Raw genomic sequence first — 20,038 nt, 5'->3', positions numbered from 1 at the left:
GAGGAAACAGTCTGTTTGCACCTACGTCTAAGATAAATGACCCAATCTGAGCCGCTGAAGCGACTGACTGTCCCAACCCCGCAGCTGCGGCGGAGAAAACCCCACCTGTCCCAGTGTTTGGCTGCAGAGGGAGAGAGGTGCGCATCCCTCATGGTTTACAGCAGCTCAGACCTCAGGAAGGCGCACACACACACACACACACACACACACACACACACACACACACACACACACACACTATTTCTCTGTCTGTCTCTCTCTATCTCTCTGCCTCATGGGTTTGGGTGGATAGAGGCAGTCGAAACTGCATCTGTAGGAGAAAGCCCCTAAGGACATGGGAGTAATATCTTGCTCATTTGATTAACTCTAGAGAGCCAGATACAGAATAACATCCAGCAGATATTCCCATAGGGCAATAATCTTCCCATTAGTGTGTGCGTATGTATGTGGTTGGGTGTGTGTATTTGTGTGTGTGTGTGGGTGTGTGTGTGTGTGTGTGCGTATATGTGTGTTTGTCTGTACGTGTGTTTGTGCATGCATGCATGCATATTCTCATTTTATTTTATTAAGACGTCTGTGCTACTGTCTGAGACCATACTGCTGATGGTTAATATTGCCTTACATCACAAAAAATATTTTGGAATTAGTACTGTTTAATCACAGTCAGTACTCTGGATAACCACAATGTTAATATTCGCTGTGCTGAAGGACAGTGTTGACCTTGGCAATTGAGAGAAGAGCCGACTGCTCGGAGAGAGAGAAAAAAAGGGAGAGTTATCTCCCCGCTGAAGTTTCTCCTCACTGCCTCGACTGCTGTCCTCTGCAGACTGGTATAATCAGCTGCTCCAACAAAGGCTCCTGCAATTCAGGAACCTCGCTCTTATCTGTCTCGGCACTTTCTACGATGGATATATTAGTGCACTTCCTGATGGCTTAAAGAGTTTCGTTCACCCCTTGGGGGACAAGAGGACCCGTTTTCCAAAAAAAAAAAAAAAAAAGTGACAACTCATTTTTCTGTTCTCTTTCTTCAAAGAGCTCTCCAATTTCGGTGCCCCTCGCTCCTCGGCGCACCCCGCTCGATTTTGTCATTTTTCTTTTCATAAGGTATTTTTGATGTCAGGTGGAAGCGGAGCACTCCAAAAGGAAAGCTGTTTCAGTTGACCCTTCTTCATTGCCGTCAGCCTGTCTATACTTTCAGTCCCTATAATATGATTCAACTAATATTCATCTTTTCTCTTATATTACTACACACAGACACACACACACACACACACACACACACACACACACACACACACACACACGTTTACGAAGCAAAACAACTTCAGGAATTAGTTTAATTAAGTAAATAATAAAAAATATCGGCCCCTTTCATATGTGCATTTACAGTGTAATAAATGTGCAAAATGACAGTGCCCTTAATATTGCATGTTAACTTACAGATCGTTTACAAAATGGTTACAATGAGCAGATACCCTTTACCTTAGGCTGTTTCTGCTGTGTAGCCTTCATTAAGCAGCAGATGAGTTTTTGACCAAGTTTGATCAAATTACTGGAGTGACAATGGCCTTCGTACCTGATATGAATGATTGCTTTTCTGTTTTTTATAATGACCTCACTTACTCACTAAGCTTTCTCATGTCATGTGATGCACTTTATATGAACTTTTAAGCACAGTGAGGGGAAGCTTGAAATTCCATTGTTATCATGTCATGTTATTGGCGTATACATATTTTTTAATTTCAGATGTGTTTTTGAACGTTTTTGAACTTGTAGCCTTCCTAGAATGGTGTCTAATCACATGAGGAAATTCAGTGAAGGAAGGATGAGAATTGTTTGCCTTCTAAAAAAGTGAGGCGTGTGTGTGAGTGTGTGTCTCCAGTGTGGAGGCCCTAGGGTGAGTTCACTTCACTTATTCGAACCATGGATTAATTAGTAGAGCTTGCTCATTGGTGCCATATTGACAGCCATATAGAAGTCCTAAGTAAATAATTATAGCTAAGGTCTCAGGTCTTGGATCTTTACACAAAAGAGCACAAGTGTGTATGCGTGTTTGTGTGTGTGTGGTCCACATTTCCACTCGTGCATATAATTAAAGTCTGAACCAATGTCCAAGTGAAGAGGGAAAGTCACATGACCCAGCTTCCAATTAATGTTATTCCCATAGAGAGAGGGGGAAACTGTTCTGCCCACCACACTTGGTCTTATTGCCGCAACCCCACACCACACAGTGTCTCACAACCTCATACCTCACAAGGTCTTACTGCCGCAACACACCACGCACCACGTATTGACTTACTGTATTCACACAGCGGTGCTGCTGAAAAGAGCAAGCAAAGAGCACATGCCCTCACCTGCCCCCCCCCCCCCCCCCCCCCCCCAATGCTACAGTGTTCTTACAGTAACTTGTGTGACGGTGTTTATTAGTATATGTTCAGGTCCAGTTACTCTGTCCAGGTGGCTGATGTAGCAGCAGACATTAGGGAGATGAGCGCTCACAGCAGACTATCCCCTTTTCAGAGTCAAACAGGCCCAGCCACACCCTATACTTCCTGTCTCTCATGTAGAATCGTCTGAATAATGGATGATGGTCCCTTACTGTCTTCATGGTGACCAAGTGACGTAGAAAGAGGGACAGCGGGCGGTTGGGGGGTTGGCTGGGGTTGATTAATGGATTTAGCTGACCTGACAGTGACCCCAGGCTGGGATAAGTGATATCACAACACTGATCCTATTTGATTGACCAGGATCACTTCACTAATTCAGCCTGATTGGCCTTGAAGTCACTGTCTGGGCTCTGCCACATGTCACGTATATATGCGCAAGGCTTCACTGTCATATATTTAGTTTATCAGTTATATTTGCTCTTTATTATCATGCCACAGTCCTTATGTGACGGTGGGCAGAGTGGACAGCTGCAAAATGGCATGCAGCTGGTTTCTCGACCTCTCTATCTCTCCCTCTCATTTCTCTCCTCTGAATGACATTCGCACCCCGTCCCCTGGCTCTGCTCCACCGCTAACACCTGTTGCTGGGCCAGAGGGGCTGAACGGCCGACCGCGGGCTAGCTGCCGACTCTGACGACCGGCGGTGGCATTTTCTGCGCAGGCATGAAGCCAGCCTTGCCGGTTGCGGTGACATCATCGGCACACCTGGATCTGCGCTGGCAGGTTTCCAGGTGAGCACGATGAGAGGGAGAGATACGCGCACTCTGTGAGGGGCCTTTTGTTCCCCTCAAACTGCGGGAGGTAACATTCCCTGACATCAGGACGAGGTGACCAGGGGGCGATATTTTCTCTTTAAATGCCAGTGGAAGGAGAGGTGCAGGGCGTGTGAGTGATCACGGCCCCTTTAAAGCCACGGTCCCGCCGCATTCGGTTATGCATTCAGTCCACGCCACTCCGCCCCGGCCCCCACGAGCTCTCATGCCCAGCATCACGTTAATTAGACGTTGTTTGAACATTTGCTTAATGAGAACCATGCGGAGGAAACAATCATTTAACGCAGCAGATGTCATCCCAGTTCCTTTTTTCCTACCACCTGTCGCTCCCTCCTTCTCCTCCCCTCTCCTGCTCCGCATCTCCCTCTCTCTCTAATTAGTGTACCGAACTCCTTGTGAAAGTGGATAGGTTTATTCTCAGCACTTTGTGTTCAAACTGTGATGCGTTTGTGTCTGCTTACTTCAGAAACTTCACATGGAGGTCTACAACAGAATAGAATTAATGATTAATGCATTATAATTTAGAAACACAAAATCCTATGCACACGGTATTCACTAATAATAAAGGCAATTTAATAATATCCACCATGTGTCATATTTCCTGGTATAAGGCAGTACCAAGTAGACTGAATAAAGTGGTGTCAGCTATACACATACAGTTTCTCTCCCCATTCTCTTCAAATCATGATCAAAGACCAATTTTGCTTCTGACTGGTCTGTCTGTATAGAGTATAGAGTATAGAATTCTGTCTGTACAGAGTATAGACTATAGAGTATAGAATTCTTTCACAGACGGTTCTTCTTTCTATACCCTAAAACTGCAGCCAGACTGAAGACTATTCCCTGTGGAGTGGACATTGCTCACCTACTAAAAATGTTATGTTCTGGTATAAATACTGCAAGATATGAGTTTTGGGGGGTTTCTTCAGTGTGATATGTGTGAGGATTGCTGCCGAGTGAGACATGGAAGTTACTGCAATATGAGCTATGGAGTTACTGCAATTTGAGTAAGCCTAGAATTTTTTTTTCCGGCTGTATTGAGTTTAAGCTCTGTACAGGAGTCTGTTCTCTGCCGCTGTTTATTGTGGATCTTTAAAGTTTCTGTCCTCCCGCTGAGGAGCTGTAGTCACAGCAGCCTTGTGGGAAGTCGCTTAACCAGCATGAGGCCAAGGCCCGGCACTGAAGAGGCTACCTGTCTGCCTGCCAATCCATTTCAGAGCTCAGTTTCCTGCAGCTCCAAACACTGATTACCCACACATTCACATTACATTACATTACTCCGTGCCTTGCTGGATACCCTAATCCAATGCAACTTACTTTTCCTCCGTTTTTGTAAGCCTACACATACTGTAGATGGTAATTTACTTCAGCAATTTTGTCCAAGTGGCTAGCTGAAAGATTAAAGAGGAGTGCCCTAGTCAAGATTTGAACCTGCAGCCTTTGAGTCCCAAACTTAGTTCCCTAATCAGCACATGACATGAAATCTCTTTCCTTTGTTCTCTGATAAATTTAGAGGGTGCTGCCCGTTGCCCTTTGGCAGAGTTAAAGGAGATTTAAATTGTGAAGGCTGTGATCCTACGCCTAGGCATGTGACTGTGTCAGTGCACGAAAAGAGCTAAGCTCTTACATTGCCTCCCTCTCTCCCTTTCTGAAAGTACCCCATCTGAGCTGACCCTGGCTGGCCTGGATCATGTGATCCCATTGTCAGTGAGATGCTGTCACTCTGCATATTTGCCGAAGGTCATTTTGACTGGGCTGAAGGTCATATATGTTATGTTAGTTCTTGCATTACTGAGCCTGATGTACCTGTAGTCTGGCTGTCAGGTTAATGTCAGCACCATACTCCTCATATTTCAGCACCCAGGGCAGGCAGCTGGGAGGGGTGGAGGTGTCCCTGCTTTATTAAAGTCATTGCCTTTTTAATGGCCTCTGACCTGGGAGCAGGGCAAAGTTTCATTTGATATGTACACACGTATTTCCCAGCATGCAGTTTTATGTTTCAGATACTTGTTCCACAGTCATATTTTCTCATGTGGCTGCGATTTGATTTGCCTGTATGCTCTCAGTCCCTAGAGAAACAGGGGAGCTGAAGCTGAATGTAGGTATCAGTCTGAATATCAGTGTGAGAATAACAGTCTGTGAATATTAGCATATGAGTATCAGTCATCATCTTCCCTTCCAGCAATGTCTCTCAAAGTATTTATAGAGCTGACGCGAAAATCAAAGCTCCACTTTAGAGACTTCTGCAGATCTTTAATAGCCATTTCAGTTCAGAGAATCAGAATTTGATATCACGTTTCAAGCTGAGCATTTCTTTTTTCGTTTGGATGCAGTTTAAACATTTAGATGGAACTGTGTAAGAGCAGAATTCACCCTTGTGCATTGGAGGAATTTTTATCGCTCATCTGTACAAATTGGGATTCCTCTGTGTTAGAGGGATGGAAACCGTTATTTTCACTCCGGCCGAGCAGCCAGTGGAAAACAGGAGGAGAACAAACGCATTAGCGTCCTTTGTCCTCGAGCCCGGGCCAATGACCAACACGCCCACGAGGCGAGACAACCCAAATCTAAATGAGCTTTTATCAGAATCATCTCAGCGGCATGCGCGGGGCGGGTAACCGAAGAGGGTGTAATTGCGGTGAACGTTGCCTTCGACGTTTGGTAAGTGGAGTTCTAGCCAACACATCTGATATCTCTACTTTCCACTCATGTTACCCCTGCTCTTCGCGCAGATCGCGTTTCATCCGCTGGGAAACCGCTCCAGACAAGATCATCTGCACCCGCTCTCCGCTCGGAGTGCGCCTCATTATTCAGCACAGGCGGCTGCCAGATCGCTCCTTCAGTGCTCCTCGTCTCTTTTCATAGGGAGAATGGAAAATGACAAGACAGGGAGCGAGAGCCGAGCCCGCAGACCTGACAGGAAGCAGAGATTGTAACCAGAGAGATCGATGCGAATACTTCCAAACCGCTCGGGTTCCAGAGCGGATGGCTGTCAAGCAACCAGAGACCAATACACCCCCCACACTCACCCCCCACACACATACACATAAACACACACTGTGAAATACAGTGGATACTACATTCTACAAGGTGCTGCAAGAGTGGATGTGTAACTGTGGTTGGTTTCTTCCATCTCCCATTGATCTGCTCCTTCTAGCTGCTGCAGAGATCATAGTGTGCACAGGCTGGCACTGGCCAGAGCCACCTGACTTGGAACCAGTGTGGACTGTCTCCTGGAACGTTCATACTGCATATACCTGAAAATGAAGCTCTTGAGATCAGGGAAACTGTTGTCCAACCATTCCCCACAAAGCTAGTTCTCTTTAATCACAAATGATTGTTCCCATTCACACCCCCTCCATCCTTCCTCATTCATTATAGACTACAAATTGTCCTGCCCACTCATCTCAATTTACTCTGGTTTATATGGGACCCATTCCAGCAGAGTTTTTACTGGGTTGTATGAAATCTGACCCAGTAGCACACCTCAGGTTACAGTGGTATATATGGAACCTGTCCCAGTAGCTTCGCTCCATGTACACTGGTTTATATGGAACCTGTCCCAGTGGCTTTGCTCTGTTTACACAGGTTTGTATGAAACCTGTCCCAGTAGCTTGGCTCTGTTTACACTGGTTTATATGGAACCTGTCCCAGTGGCTTTGCTCTGTTTACACTGGTTTATATGGAACCTGTCCCAGTAGCTTGGCTCTGTTTACACTGGTTTATATGGAACCTGTCCCAGTAGCTTGGCTCTGTTTACACTGGTTTATATGGAACCTGTCCCAGTGGCTTTGCTCTGTTTACACTGGTTTATATGGAACCTGTCCCAGTAGCTTGGCTCTGTTTACACTGGTTTATATGGAACCTGTCCCAGTAGCTTGGCTCTGTTTACACTGGTTTATATGGAACCTGTCCCAGTAGCTTGGCTCTGTTTACATTGGTTTATATGGAACCTGTCCCAGTAGCTTGGCTCTGTTTACACTGGTTTATATGGAACCTGTCCCAGTAGCTTGGCTCTGTTTACACTGGTTTATATGGAACCTGTCCCAGTAGCTTGGCTCTGTTTACATTGGTTTATATGGAACCTGTCCCAGTAGCTTGGTTCTGTTTATACTGGTTTATATGGAACCTGTCCAGTAGCTTGGTTATGCTTACAGTGTTTTTATAGATCCTGTCCCAGTAAATACACTGGTTTATTTGGACCAGCACAAATAGCTCAGATTGGTTAATTCTGCAGTAGTTAACACTAATGGGATTTTGCAGGTTTGTGTGAAACCCGTCCCAGTTGCTTTGTGAGTGGGGCGCACTGCAGAAAGAGATCGGTGACAGGGACACAGCAGCCATCTCAAAGGGGAACGGGGTACGTCAGCTCTTCAAGGTCCACTGAGCATCTCATTTGAAAAATACATATTTTTAAATAAGATTCGGCCCATCTGGCCTTGAGTCGGCTCTGCATGTGGGAGATATCCACAGCTCCTCTGAATCTCTGCCGCGCAGAGGTCATTATTCACAGTGGCTCGCTCCAGCAAGCGGCACCCCATTACCACATTACCACATTTAATAACTCTCACGGAGAGACCTCCTCGTCGCTCAGGAGACCATTATCTGTGCCACCTTTGAGCATATGAAATACACCACAAATGTAGTGACACATCTGTTGTTTGGTCTGTTTCTAAAATACCCCAAATGCTCAAATGGGCACATCAATGTTCACTGTGTACTGTATTATGAAAAAAAATCTATTTTGTTTCAAAGGAGGCTGAAGACAGATGTGGTCACTATCAGTAGGTTATACCTTCAAACCCAGGCCACTCCTGTCTCTGTGCTCCCTCTGTGCTTCTACCCTCTTGGTTTTTGACTCTGATCAACCCTGCTGCTGATCTCAGAATTCTGAAACATTAAATTTGTTAGCAGGTACTCAGATTCTTGATTACAAAATTCATGATGGAGCTCTTTGTTTAAATGGAGGGATCAGATGTCCTGTCCCCCTCATTGCCCATACGCCATTTGCAGTGGATGGTCCCTGCCCCTGCCCTCTTCAGGCCATCCTGTCTCTAATGCACCCCCACTGCTGAATTGCACCCCAGAGAAGAGAGGCAAAACACTGCTGAGTGAGTAACACTCCGCCCAACTAATCAGCTTTTTATCTGAGACACAGTGAAGCCATTTCAGATAGCAACACAAATGGCTCAGGGAACCTAACTGCTAAATTAAATTCAATTCTAAACAGGAAGCTTCTGAGCCAGAAAAGTAAATACAGTGAAGATAGGAAAACTCGACTCCCTACAGATGGTTTTGTTATGGATCTGTGAGAAGCAGGACCTGAGCTCTTCACCAGCATTTCTACACATGAAACTGCATGCTCTCTATGATCACAGGCTCTTTCCTACCACAGAACTTGTTGTATCCGCCAATTTAGGCTGTTTGACCGCAGACCTTGGTTTGCCTGACAGTTGACTCGGTTTGTATTTTATGCTTTGTTATGCAACTTATGCAACCCTGTCTTGCAATCAACACTTCAAGTTACACAGAGCACCGCTGTGAAGTGGGTATTCATTGGAGAGTAGGTGCTACTCCACTGACATCATCGAGCCAGAAAAACTGCAGGGTGCCTGAAAGCAGTAAGCTGAGGAAATAATGGCCAGCCTACACAACCCCACCCGCCCCCATCCCTGCTGGAACAAAGCCAACTTGTTCTGCCGCCGTGGGTTATGAACCTCAGCCTGAACTCGAGACGAGCGCCTTGCTGACTTAGCCACTTGGGACCCCAGCTTGGTTTCCTTAACCACAATCTTTGATTGCTCATTTGTTTGGCTGCGGAATTTAGTCTGTCTGACTGTGGTCTCACCGCAGCCTCGCTGACCAGAGAACCCCAGTGTGTCCGACCGCAGACTCAGACTGGTCGCAGGCAGTGCTATCTTCTTTCCTCTTTCCATGAGCTCATGTTGCTGTCGGCGGTCACCTCCTCACCCTCCACAGCCACGGCGCTGCCCCGCATGGGACGAGACCCAGGCAACCCAGCACTCACGATGAATAACTCTGCAGTTCATCACCGTCTGAAACTGAGACACAGCCACACGCAAACAGTATAACGAATAGCCACCTGCTGGGGCCACGAGGGCAGACAGAATAGACATGTTAATAGTCGCGGATTCCAAATGAGCAGCCATCCTTTAGCATTAGCTAAAAATGAGGCAGATTCTTATCATGTTGTGTATTGGCTCATGTGAGTCCTATTGTGTGATGTGTCCATATCCTCCATGCTGAGTATGGTTATGTGAGTCCAGAAGGGGTGGGGCAGGACACTGAAGGTGGCTTGTGCTTCTTCTGTGGTTACAGTCAGTCCCCTCAGCTGTCGCCCACAGCCTGGGAGGCTTTAGATTCTCGCTGAGAGGCACCTGCACAGCTGAGGCTGACTGCTAATCAGCCTCGGTGTTGCTCATTGCCTCCATTAAGCCTCCTATAAGGACAACCAGCAGTAGCTGCATTTGAGGGGGAAACCTGTCTGTGGTCTTCATGGGGCTTTGGTTTCTTAGTGTAGCTGCCACTAAGCAGGAGTTGATCAACTTGTAACATGAATTAGTTTATTTTGTTTGCTTTCTGTCACCCAAGGTTTAGAGAATAAATGGCTATTGGCTAAAGACACTTTTGGAAGCCTGCCTTGTCCAATCATCACTTGCCACTGTATAAGACGGTGTTGAAAACTGTGAAGATTCTTGCCTGTTGTCTCACCTGTGGTTGAAACAACTGAGCTCCTCCCACTGCCCTTTGTGCTTATATTATAAGGCCCGAAGAGTTGACCAGAGGCCAGAGACTAAGACAAATCCAGACAAGCACAGGGTTAACCAGATCACAGCTTCTTCTTTGCTATGAACCTCTGGACCTCAGGCATTTCAAATGAATGACGGATTAGTTTTAACACAGCGAGCCCACAGTATCTCAGCATCTCACTGCACATTCTGTAATCTCATTGAGGTAAAAGCACATTCAGACCCTTGGCGGATCTTCCTGTCTTTAACAAGATGAGGCTTTTATTTCCTGCCGTATCCGAGGCTGATCCCGTGTTCTCTCGGATTTTGGAGTTATTCCTCCCTCTCTACGATTGCTTTATTTCTATTGGACGGAAACGAGCAGTGGATTCCACCAGCCGAGCACCATCATCCGTCAGGTGTCACCTGCGTCTTTAATTAATCATGTGAGACTTAAGTAAGTCTGCTTTAACCGGAATCAATAAGACGGAGCGCTTCACTTAACGCTTTGGGGCGGAGGGCTCGTAATGAGATACTTCAGCTCTGCAGAACCGGAGAGATGTGGCCTGCTGGGTCCAGTTTCCCCCCCTCCCCAACCCCCCAACAATTGGATTTTGCGGAGGGGGGAGAAAGACACAAAAGAAAAAAAAAACTAGGCATCCCGGCATTTTATCGTTTGTCTTTGTAGCTTTAAGTGTTGCAGACTTCTGTTTTATCAATATTAACGAGGCCTCCCGCTCTGGCGCTGCAATGGCCATCTTTTCATTTCCCCCAGCCGCTCGTCCCAGCAGACGCTTCCGCGGCGGCTGCGGCCGGAGCGGCGAGGCGCTCGGATAGACGACGGCTGTCGCCAGGACGCACAGGCCCCATTCGTCTTCATTTACAGATTTACAGGAAGGTTTTCAATAAAAGTGGATGTGCCTCAGAGAGACACGACCGTGCACTAATGAGCTCCACCATAAATCCAAATTAGCAGAAGCCTCCTGTGGCAAAACGAGCAACAGGACAAAGGCTAGAAACACCTGTGAGAGCTGATAATGCAGAAGCCAGGAGACAGGTTCACAAAGGGCAATTGGCTTTGGTGCCATACACACATACGCATACACATGCACGCACACACACACACACACACACACACACAAATACACTGAGCAGGTCTTACTCCTCTCACACAAGTACAACTGAATCTCTGCATCACTTTGCGACGGTGAGATGGTATGAAGCAGAATGCTCACACACTTTGTAGGACATGCAGACTGACCGGCCTTAACGTGTAGGCTATAAACCCACACATGTTCCTTTCATATCCACTCTGCTGTCCGGCTTCCCCCAGTGGTTATTACCTGACTGGAAGAGCTTAGGAGTGTGGAGAGGGATGGAAAGCAAAGTATAATTATGAGCTTCAGGAATCTGATAATCTGCTACCCATGACTCTGATCAGTCACCAAAAAGAGAGAGAGAACAAAGATATTAAGGGAGTTTAAACTCGATCTGACACACTGCCGAGGACACAGAATCTACAGATGGGGCAGAGGTGTGGTGGGCGCAGGGTGGGGATGGTGGGCATTGGGGGGCATGTGCATTTTGTACCTCTGTCAGAAGGATGTTATTAGCTTTTCCAACTCCCCTAACAAAAGCACTCTGTTTGTATTACATTACATCACCTTACTGGCATTTAGCAGACGCTCTTATCGAGAGCAACTTACATAGGTTACATTTTTTCTACATGTTGTCCCTTTATACAGCTGGATATTTACTGCGGCAATTCTGGGTTAAGTACCTTATCCAAGGGTACAGCATCAGTGTACCCAATTACGAGTCCTGCTCCTTAATATTATGCTACACTGCTGCCCCATGCATGTGTGTGTGTCTGGCTTCTGGAGTGTGTAACATGGTTGTGAGATAAGACACACACCTGTTGACCATGTCCAATCACAACCTGGAGCTCATAAAAAAAAAAAAACAAGGTTTCATAATGGAAAAGTGAAATTTATGGAACATCAGTGGCCCTTCGCCATAAACAAAGGTGACAACCAGTCAGCTTTGAAAGAGAGCCCGTCCTCCTTGGATCATTGCTGTCAGTGAATGAGCGCGAGCTCCGTGTCCAAATTGTTAGGAGACCGGTTTTAATAAGCACAGAAGGGGCTCCGCGCAGGCACGGCGCTGCCAGATCGCTCGCCCACATCAATTTCACCCCGCTCCTCTGTCGGCGTCTTTTGTCTCGCTCATAATTACACCTGCTCTGTGAGCCATGACCAGTGTATACTGTACAAAGCCATTAATAAAAATCTGCGGATCCCTGCTCTCAATACGGCGACTGTGTGTGGGGGGGGATCGTCGCCGTGGAAACGAGAGACAGTGAAAGTCCTGCACCTGTTCCTGCCGCGGCTTGGCGGGAGCTGACCTCCTCGGGAGGTGTGGCCCGTCCTTGTGTCGCTGCTCACTCAGTTACTGTAGGCAATGGCTGTTTGCCACAAATTATGCAGAAGCTTTATTTCTGTACTCAGTTTAATTGTAGATGATCAGACCTGCACAAGCAAATAGAATAGTCCATATATGTGTGTGTGTATATTTACATCAATGTAAGGGCACAGGTCTGTTAGCAAGAATACAGCCTCAGTCTCTTATCCACCTTCCAAAAAATGTTGTTTTATATAAAACAATTCCTCCTATGTAAAATCTACTTAAGTTGTTCCAGTGTTTTTGACTTCTGCAAATGGTGCTGTCATGATGGGCTCTGATGACTTGCCCTGCCAGACTCTGGGAGTGGTTATCCCCACACATCTGAAAAGGAATTTGGAAGGGTGGTAGCTTGTATCAAAGAGAAGAACTCTGATCTTCCAAGAGTAAACGAACACTCCTCTAATTCACTTCACCTCCTCTCATCTTCTGATGTCATTCACCTTAAATGGGCATTAGCAGGAATGCACATTAAGGCCATGGGAAAAAAGCTAGACGGTTGCCTGATTTCAAAATAACTTTAGTCCCAGCTCCCATGGTGTTGACAATGACAGGAACTGAGTTATTCAGTGTTCAACAATACTGCTGCTCTGGCCAATACTCTATATTATAGCCCTGACCATTGCTCTACACTGCTGCGCTGACCACACACAACCATGCTAACATTTTGCTTCATGAGAATCTCTCTCTCCACATCTAATTGGCTCATTTATGCTACAGTGACCAACCGAGCCACTGTCTTTCTGTAATAACCAACCCTTTGTAGGAAATTCACCATTTCAAAATATTCCCTTTTAAACCTTTGTTTCCATTCACATGGAATTCAAAACTGTTTTCAATATCAGAGTGCTTTAGTCAAACTAAAGATATGGCATTGCAAATTATGAAACCAACAAACACTCCCTAGTACACCACCCAACACTAACACACTCTCCTGAGACTAAAATCCCACAGCAATCACAAACACTGTATACAAAAACACACAGTCCGTTCCTTCCTTTTGAAAGGAAAGGACTGTAGCTCTGGGAGTAAGAGGAAGTCTTGAAGTGGTCTTTGACACAAAGTGAGTCGGAGCAGTCTATTCAAACTCATCTTTGTACTGACAAATTCAACAATCTGAAAGGAATTGCAGAAGCCAGAAAGCTTCAAAATCTGACAACTTCATGAAGCTTTATGTACTCTTAAAGTATCACCAAGATGGCATTCATCACTGCATATTACATATTGCATACAGTATACAATCATTTCTGTGAGGTGCCATTAGTAACTCTAAACAGATGACTGTGACTGATATGTACGAGTTGCAAGAATGACTCCAAACAAATGCAGATTCACATGGGAATGAGTATGTTTAATATTTCAGCATTTTGTATTTTATCTGCAACTGCAAAAATTTGATATTACAGCACAAAAGATCCTGGGAGGGAAACTGCATGCATACATTCCCCATTAGTTGAATAAATACAGTAGGGGGAGCAGATTACTGCTGATCTGATTCGATTTCCATATTCCCTCCGCGCACGCTGTGCCACACACAGCCCAAAGCGGTGCTGATCCGAGCTTGCCTCTTCTCCCCTGAACACCGCGCTTCTCATTTCCCTCTCCCTTCACTTAGCGTTTCAGGCTTCTGAAACGCATTATGGAACCACGACAGGCGACTGCACATTTAATTGAACTTAATGGCCTCATATGTCACTGCGAAAGGCTATTGTGCTCACTTCGTCCCTCGCCGCCCCCCTTAACCCCACCCCCCGGTTTGTTGTCGAGCTGAGGGGTTATGGGGAGTGTGATGCGGTGATAGCCTTCATGAGCCTGTCCTGCTCTCGCAGCCCACGGTGACTCACAGTACGTGACCTCACTGCGGTCTCTCGAGTGTGTGCGTTCAGTCTGCGCCGTATTCAGCGGGTGTGCTGTGTGTTTATGTACTGTGTGTAGCGTGTGCGATATCTGAGGACTACGTGAGGTATGAGTGTGTTACAAATGTCTGTTGTACATGCAGTATGCATTGCACGTGCGTATTGAGTAGGTGGTATGTATAGAGTATGTTTAGTCTTTGCATAATATATGGTCTGTAAGGGTGGTATGTGGTATGAGTAGCATATCTAAAACAGTGCTGAAGCTGAAGCTGAAAGGGAGACCTGCAATGCGTCACCTTTATTCAGCAAAGCAGCTTCTGAAGAAAATAAAAAACCATGATGCTGACTATAGGTGGCAGGATAAGTGTGCACTATTTTGATCATCGATCGGAATATCATAAAATACACTACATTTAAAAAAGACAAATATTTTAACAAGCAAGGTGACATGTACCCTGTGTCTGAGAATGAAATTTCTGGGAAAACAAGACTTTTCCAGGAAGAAGTTATGATGTTATAAGTATGAATACCTACCAAGATGCACAAATATAGTTATATACAGATATACTGTTATTTTTTAGTCACCTTATGAAAAAGTCTGTTCAGTCTCTGCAATCGCCCGGTATGAAAAAAAGCATTTTTAAGACGTTCTCTGGCAGGAGAGCCCTGGCATGGGGGCCCCTGTTCCACGAGTGCCAGTCCATGCAGCATTGCACAACATCAAAAGATGACAGAACACATCAGTGAATAGCACATCACATGGGTGCAGGGGGGTGCAGCCCCAGCAGGGGGGGGGGGGGGGGGGGGGTTAGCTGGCTAAAGCCCTGCGTGCTGCAGAGGCTGGGGTCTACAGGGAGGGGCAGGGGGGGCTCTTTGTAACTAGAGGATTTCATGCATAGCTAGAGCAAGTCACCATGCTATAACGCAAGAGGCAAAAGCCCTTCACCCCACTCTCTCCCATATCCCTCAGACGTCCGAGTTGAGGCTCAGGTTGGCTAGCCTGGGGTCAGAGTTGACCTCGTATCTGTAATGGTAGCCCTCCATGTGGTCTCTGCATGCGTCCCGGATGTTGTACAGCCACCTCTTGATCCCCCTCCTGTTGAGGTAGAGGACGAGCAGGAAGATCACCCCGATGAGCGCCAGCACCATGCCCAAAAAGACGTAGGACGTCTCCAGCACGCTCTTCATGTCCTGCGAGCCGGTGCACTGGAGCTCAGACACGTTCACCTGCAGCAAGTTCGCGCTCCTCAGCCGGGCCGGGTCGGCGCAGGTGAGGTTCTGCCTGTCCACCACCTGCTCCGCCCCCCTCCGCAGCCACAGCACCATGTCCTCCAGCTCGCAGTCGCAGGTCCAGGGGTTCCCCGCCAGCAGCAGCTGCAGGCCAGGCCACTGGCCGAGCTCCGCCAGCGTGCCGTTCGCCAGCCTGGTCAGCGAGTTGTCGCGCAGGTCCAGCCTCCGCGCGTGCAAGCTCCTCGGGGTCAGGTTACTGAGGGACATGATGGAGTTGTTCCTCAGGTCCAGCGTCACGAGGTGCTGCAAGCTGGAAAACATGTTCTCAGGGAGATAGAACAGGTCGTTGTTGGACAAATTCAGCGTGGTCAGCTGTGGAGTCCTGGTCTGGAGCAGACTTGAGATCTCTCCGATGTATGAGTGGTTGTAGAGGGAGTTGCTCAGGCTGAGGTCCTGTATGTTGTTGTTGGCGGGGAACGCTTCAGGGCTGAACTTGTGTAACCTGTTGTTGCTGAGGTCCAGCAGCCTGAGCTTGGGCAGGTTGGCGAACGCATCCGAATCAACCTGCTCCATCTTATTGCCTGTCAGATACAGGTCAGTTAGCTGATCCAGACCCACGGGGAAAGAGTCTGCAGTCAGACGGGAGATTTTATTCCCGGATAGGAAAAGGTTCTTAACGTTTGATGGTAGCGATCCAGGGATTGCCGTTAAATTCTGGTTTACGCATTTTACAGTAGACGTGAAACACACACATTTGTCTGGACACGACTGGGATGATGCCAACATAAAAATCTCAGACAAAAGTAATAAACTCAGACTCAACTGATGAACTCTCTTCCGACTTTGTGCAACTCTGATTAATAACAACGGGCCCGCACGCATCTTTTTCACTGTTACGCAAAATATTTGTCAGTGATCCAAAAAGTTACTTGAAAACAGTGCAAGATCACAAATGAAAGGTAGGTTGTTTAAAGGTTTTATAAAGTCCGGTCACGCCGCTGAGCCTAGTCATTCATGCGGAAATACCTTTTTGCGATGTCTACGTTGAATTCGCGTAGAAAATAAAGCAATCTTTTAACGTGATCCAATCGCTCCACGTCTGCAATATACAGCGAAACTTGGTGCCGTTGACCCAATTCATCACCTATATATGCAATCAGGTATCGCACGCAATTCAGAAGAAAGGGAAAAAGTTAAAATGTATCTCACATAAAGTGTCTGGTGTTACCCGTCTTCCTGTTTGTTGAGAGGGTGGATTTTCCAGTCTCCCGTGGCGATTTCTTTGATCATTCAGCTGGTATTCGAACCACACTAAGTCACCGCCAAGTCAGTCCAAGTTAAAGATACAGCTAGGCACCATTCCTGAAAGTTTCAAATGTTGAAAAGTCTGTACGTAAATAAGCCAATAGTAAAAACGTTTCACAAAACGCAGAATCGTTTTCGCCGAAAGCTATTCGGTGATTTTTCCACCTAACCATGCACCCTCCTCGGTTTTGGGGAGAATGATTCTGTCCACGGAGCCTCACGGTAAAACGCTGTTTGGAATGTACCATTCACCTGAAAACGGGGAAAAGATAAAACTAAAGTTAGTTGCGTAATCAGTAATATGCTTCAAAACTATTTGAGATGAAGCCTTTTCGTAACTTACGCTGAGATCTGTTTTTTATATATATAACTTATCTGAGGGATATGTGTAGCGTAGTGGAATGTTTTAAACATTGGAATGAGGGAACATTTGGTTCATCTCATCTGCACCCTGAAAGCCCAACAACTCAGAAAATGTCGTGTGGACAAAAAAGTTATACCTTTGATGTATAAGGCATTCCTTTCTTGAAGTTCATTTGTCAAATGTGACTTTAAAATTATTTAAATAAAAGAGAAACTGGCAAAATGTACATAGGAATAAGGAATACTTTAAGTACAAAATAAACATTATCATTACTGGGGATTATATTACACTATTCCCCCTATTTCTTCCTTCCTTCCGAAAAGCACCCTACTTGTGTTAATGTGCATCATTCCAGTTCAGTACCACATGTATTATCTGTCTCATTAAGCAGCAACTGCATGCAAATAAGACTGTGAATGCTTTTAAACTTTTTTATACAGTATTATTTCTTACTGTTGGCAGCTGAAACACAAAAAATGAAAAAATCTCACTCCAGAGGGGAGAGGAGAAACCTCTTCATCACATTGTTATTTAGCAGACACTCTTATTCAGAACAACAAGTTACAATTTTTACATGTTATCCATTTATGCAGCTGGATTTTTACTGAGGTAATGCTGAGTTGAGCACCTTGCCCAATGGTACAGCAGCAGCGCCCCAATGGGGAGTTGAACCAGAAACTTTCCGGTTATGAGTGCTGCTCCTTACCACTATGTTATGTTGTGTTGCACACTGCGCAAAGAGATGGAATGCAGTGCGAGGACCGTTCACATGGCTTCAATTAACTTGAGGTCATTAATTCCTTCTGCTTCACAAGCTTCTAGCGCAGCCAGTGTAATTGTCTCCAGGCTGGCTGGAATGATTAAATATTGACGCATTTTTTAGATGTTTAGCGCACTTACCTGAAATAACACTGTGCAACTCTGTGCTGGAAGCTGAGACTGGAGGTACATTGTGGATTTTTTTTTGTTTGTTTTTTTGCATTTTTAATAAATGCAGCTCTCCTCAGTTTCCATTTTGTCATCAAGTTAAAACTCCATGATATTCCTCAAGAATAGGTTTTTGTGGCCTTTTTTGTACTAACAGTGCAATATGAAAATGAGGCATGTTTCAGTTATGGACTCTTTTTTGGGCTCCTGATTGGTCTCCATTTTCATAGTCCTCTTGACCTCTTGTGGTCAGACTACAAAAACACACCCAAGTATTCCAACCTGTTCCAACCCACCCTAGGTGATAACTGCCTGTCTGTCAGCCTTTGCTCTCAATGATCTGCTGAGACACAAACCAACAATTCACATGTGTGTACTAAGTGTCTCTTCATTTGTTTCCCTCATTGGCTTCTAGCCTGTGGCATTGCCATGGCTACACAGTCAGTGACATATGACAAGGGTTCAGCCCCAGCTCTACAAGAGTATAATTCACTCCAGAGTTGAGGTAGATAACCCAGCCACACTGACTCTTAACACAACATGATACCCTATGATTCTGCCTATAGATTGTGGTACAGTGGTCTAATGTTAGCATCTGCGTAATGCACTTACAGTTACATTTATTGCACTCTATGCTTTTAATGGGGGGGCTGGGTAATTGAAGGACATTACAGGGTGATATGGAGGCTTAATGTAGTACAGATTCTCAAATGTCCAGTAGCACAATGCTAGTGTTTACATTTTAAGACAGTTCTCATGAATTTAGATTACTTGCTAATGACAACAATTTATAATGTTAATTGATTAATGAGGAGTGAATGCACCCAGGGCAAAGCTCATGAGCTCCTGAGAAACCTGGGAGGCATAAAACCAGGTTACTCCTGTGTGTATGTATGTGTATGCATGCACTTGCATGTATGTGTGTGTGTGTGTGTGTGTGTGTGTGTGTGTGTGTGTGTGTGTGTGTGTGCGTGCGCGCGCAAGACAAACAACACTAAATGTGTAAATCATAAGTATTGCTCAGATGAAATAGCAGATAATTGTTTTCTGTTTATTCTTTTCCCTCAGGATGAATTGGTCAAACAAGAGTGACCTTGCCATTTAGCTTACTTACTTGCGGAAAGTATTGACTGCCCTTACCTGCCTTGAAATTATGGGCATTCCAGAAGGAGAGGACTCACACTGTCATGTGATTTGAAAAATATAGGACAGTGAAATCTTAAGAAAAGTTTTGTAAAAAAAATACTTCAGATAAATTTGTTCTAGAATGACACACTTTGCAGTTTGGTTTAAATCATAATGAAAAAATAAAACAAAACAAAAAAAAACAATAATAATGTTCTCCAAACCAGTACGTGAACTCCAGAGTGTAACCTTATCCTATCCCCATCCTTAACCCTTTTCCTATTTTTAGCTTTTACTCGTGCGACCACCCATAAAACCTGAATAAGCACAGGGGACAACTCTGTGCTATTACGCTGGAGATCATGTCTTCATTCATTGTACTCCTCAACTTACTACCTTAACCTGTGCTGTAATTTTAACCTCAGAGTGTATTCTTTATGCACTATAAGGACAGCAGCATGGACACTGCTAGAAACACAACCCATCCAAACACATGCATTGATTTTTATATCACTAGATGAAGACTGAATGAAAAGGAAGTCCCATTTCAGTTGTTTCATGAAAGGCCAACAGAAGATGCTTGGCATGAAATCCAGCTAACAGAGGGATCACAACCTGATGGTAATACAAAGCATTTTCCAGGACCCACTTGTGACTGTGGCTAGATTCCTCTAACTTGGTCATGATTTGAAACTGCCCTCGTGGACACAGGGTGTGCTGCTGAATCAGTACTTCCCCATAAAGTGGCCTGTTTTTTACACACATTTTATCAGCTTCTTTGGAATTTAACAGAGATTAAAAC

General features: G+C 45.4%; 1 protein-coding gene across 1 annotated transcript; it reads right to left on the bottom strand.

The window, feature by feature from the left end:
* Positions 1–15,092: 15,092 nt before the first annotated feature.
* Positions 15,093–16,999, bottom strand: tpbgb (trophoblast glycoprotein b). Its single transcript, XM_036539491.1, has one exon. It carries the CDS (start codon positions 16,395–16,397, stop codon positions 15,252–15,254), a length of 1,146 nt encoding a protein of 381 aa, XP_036395384.1. The 5' UTR covers positions 16,398–16,999; the 3' UTR covers positions 15,093–15,251.
* Positions 17,000–20,038: the final 3,039 nt, after the last annotated feature.

This window comes from Megalops cyprinoides, chromosome 10 (assembly GCF_013368585.1).
Source record: "Megalops cyprinoides isolate fMegCyp1 chromosome 10, fMegCyp1.pri, whole genome shotgun sequence".
Classification (NCBI taxonomy): domain Eukaryota; kingdom Metazoa; phylum Chordata; class Actinopteri; order Elopiformes; family Megalopidae; genus Megalops; species Megalops cyprinoides.
This window is presented reverse-complemented; position numbering and strand designations above follow the sequence as displayed.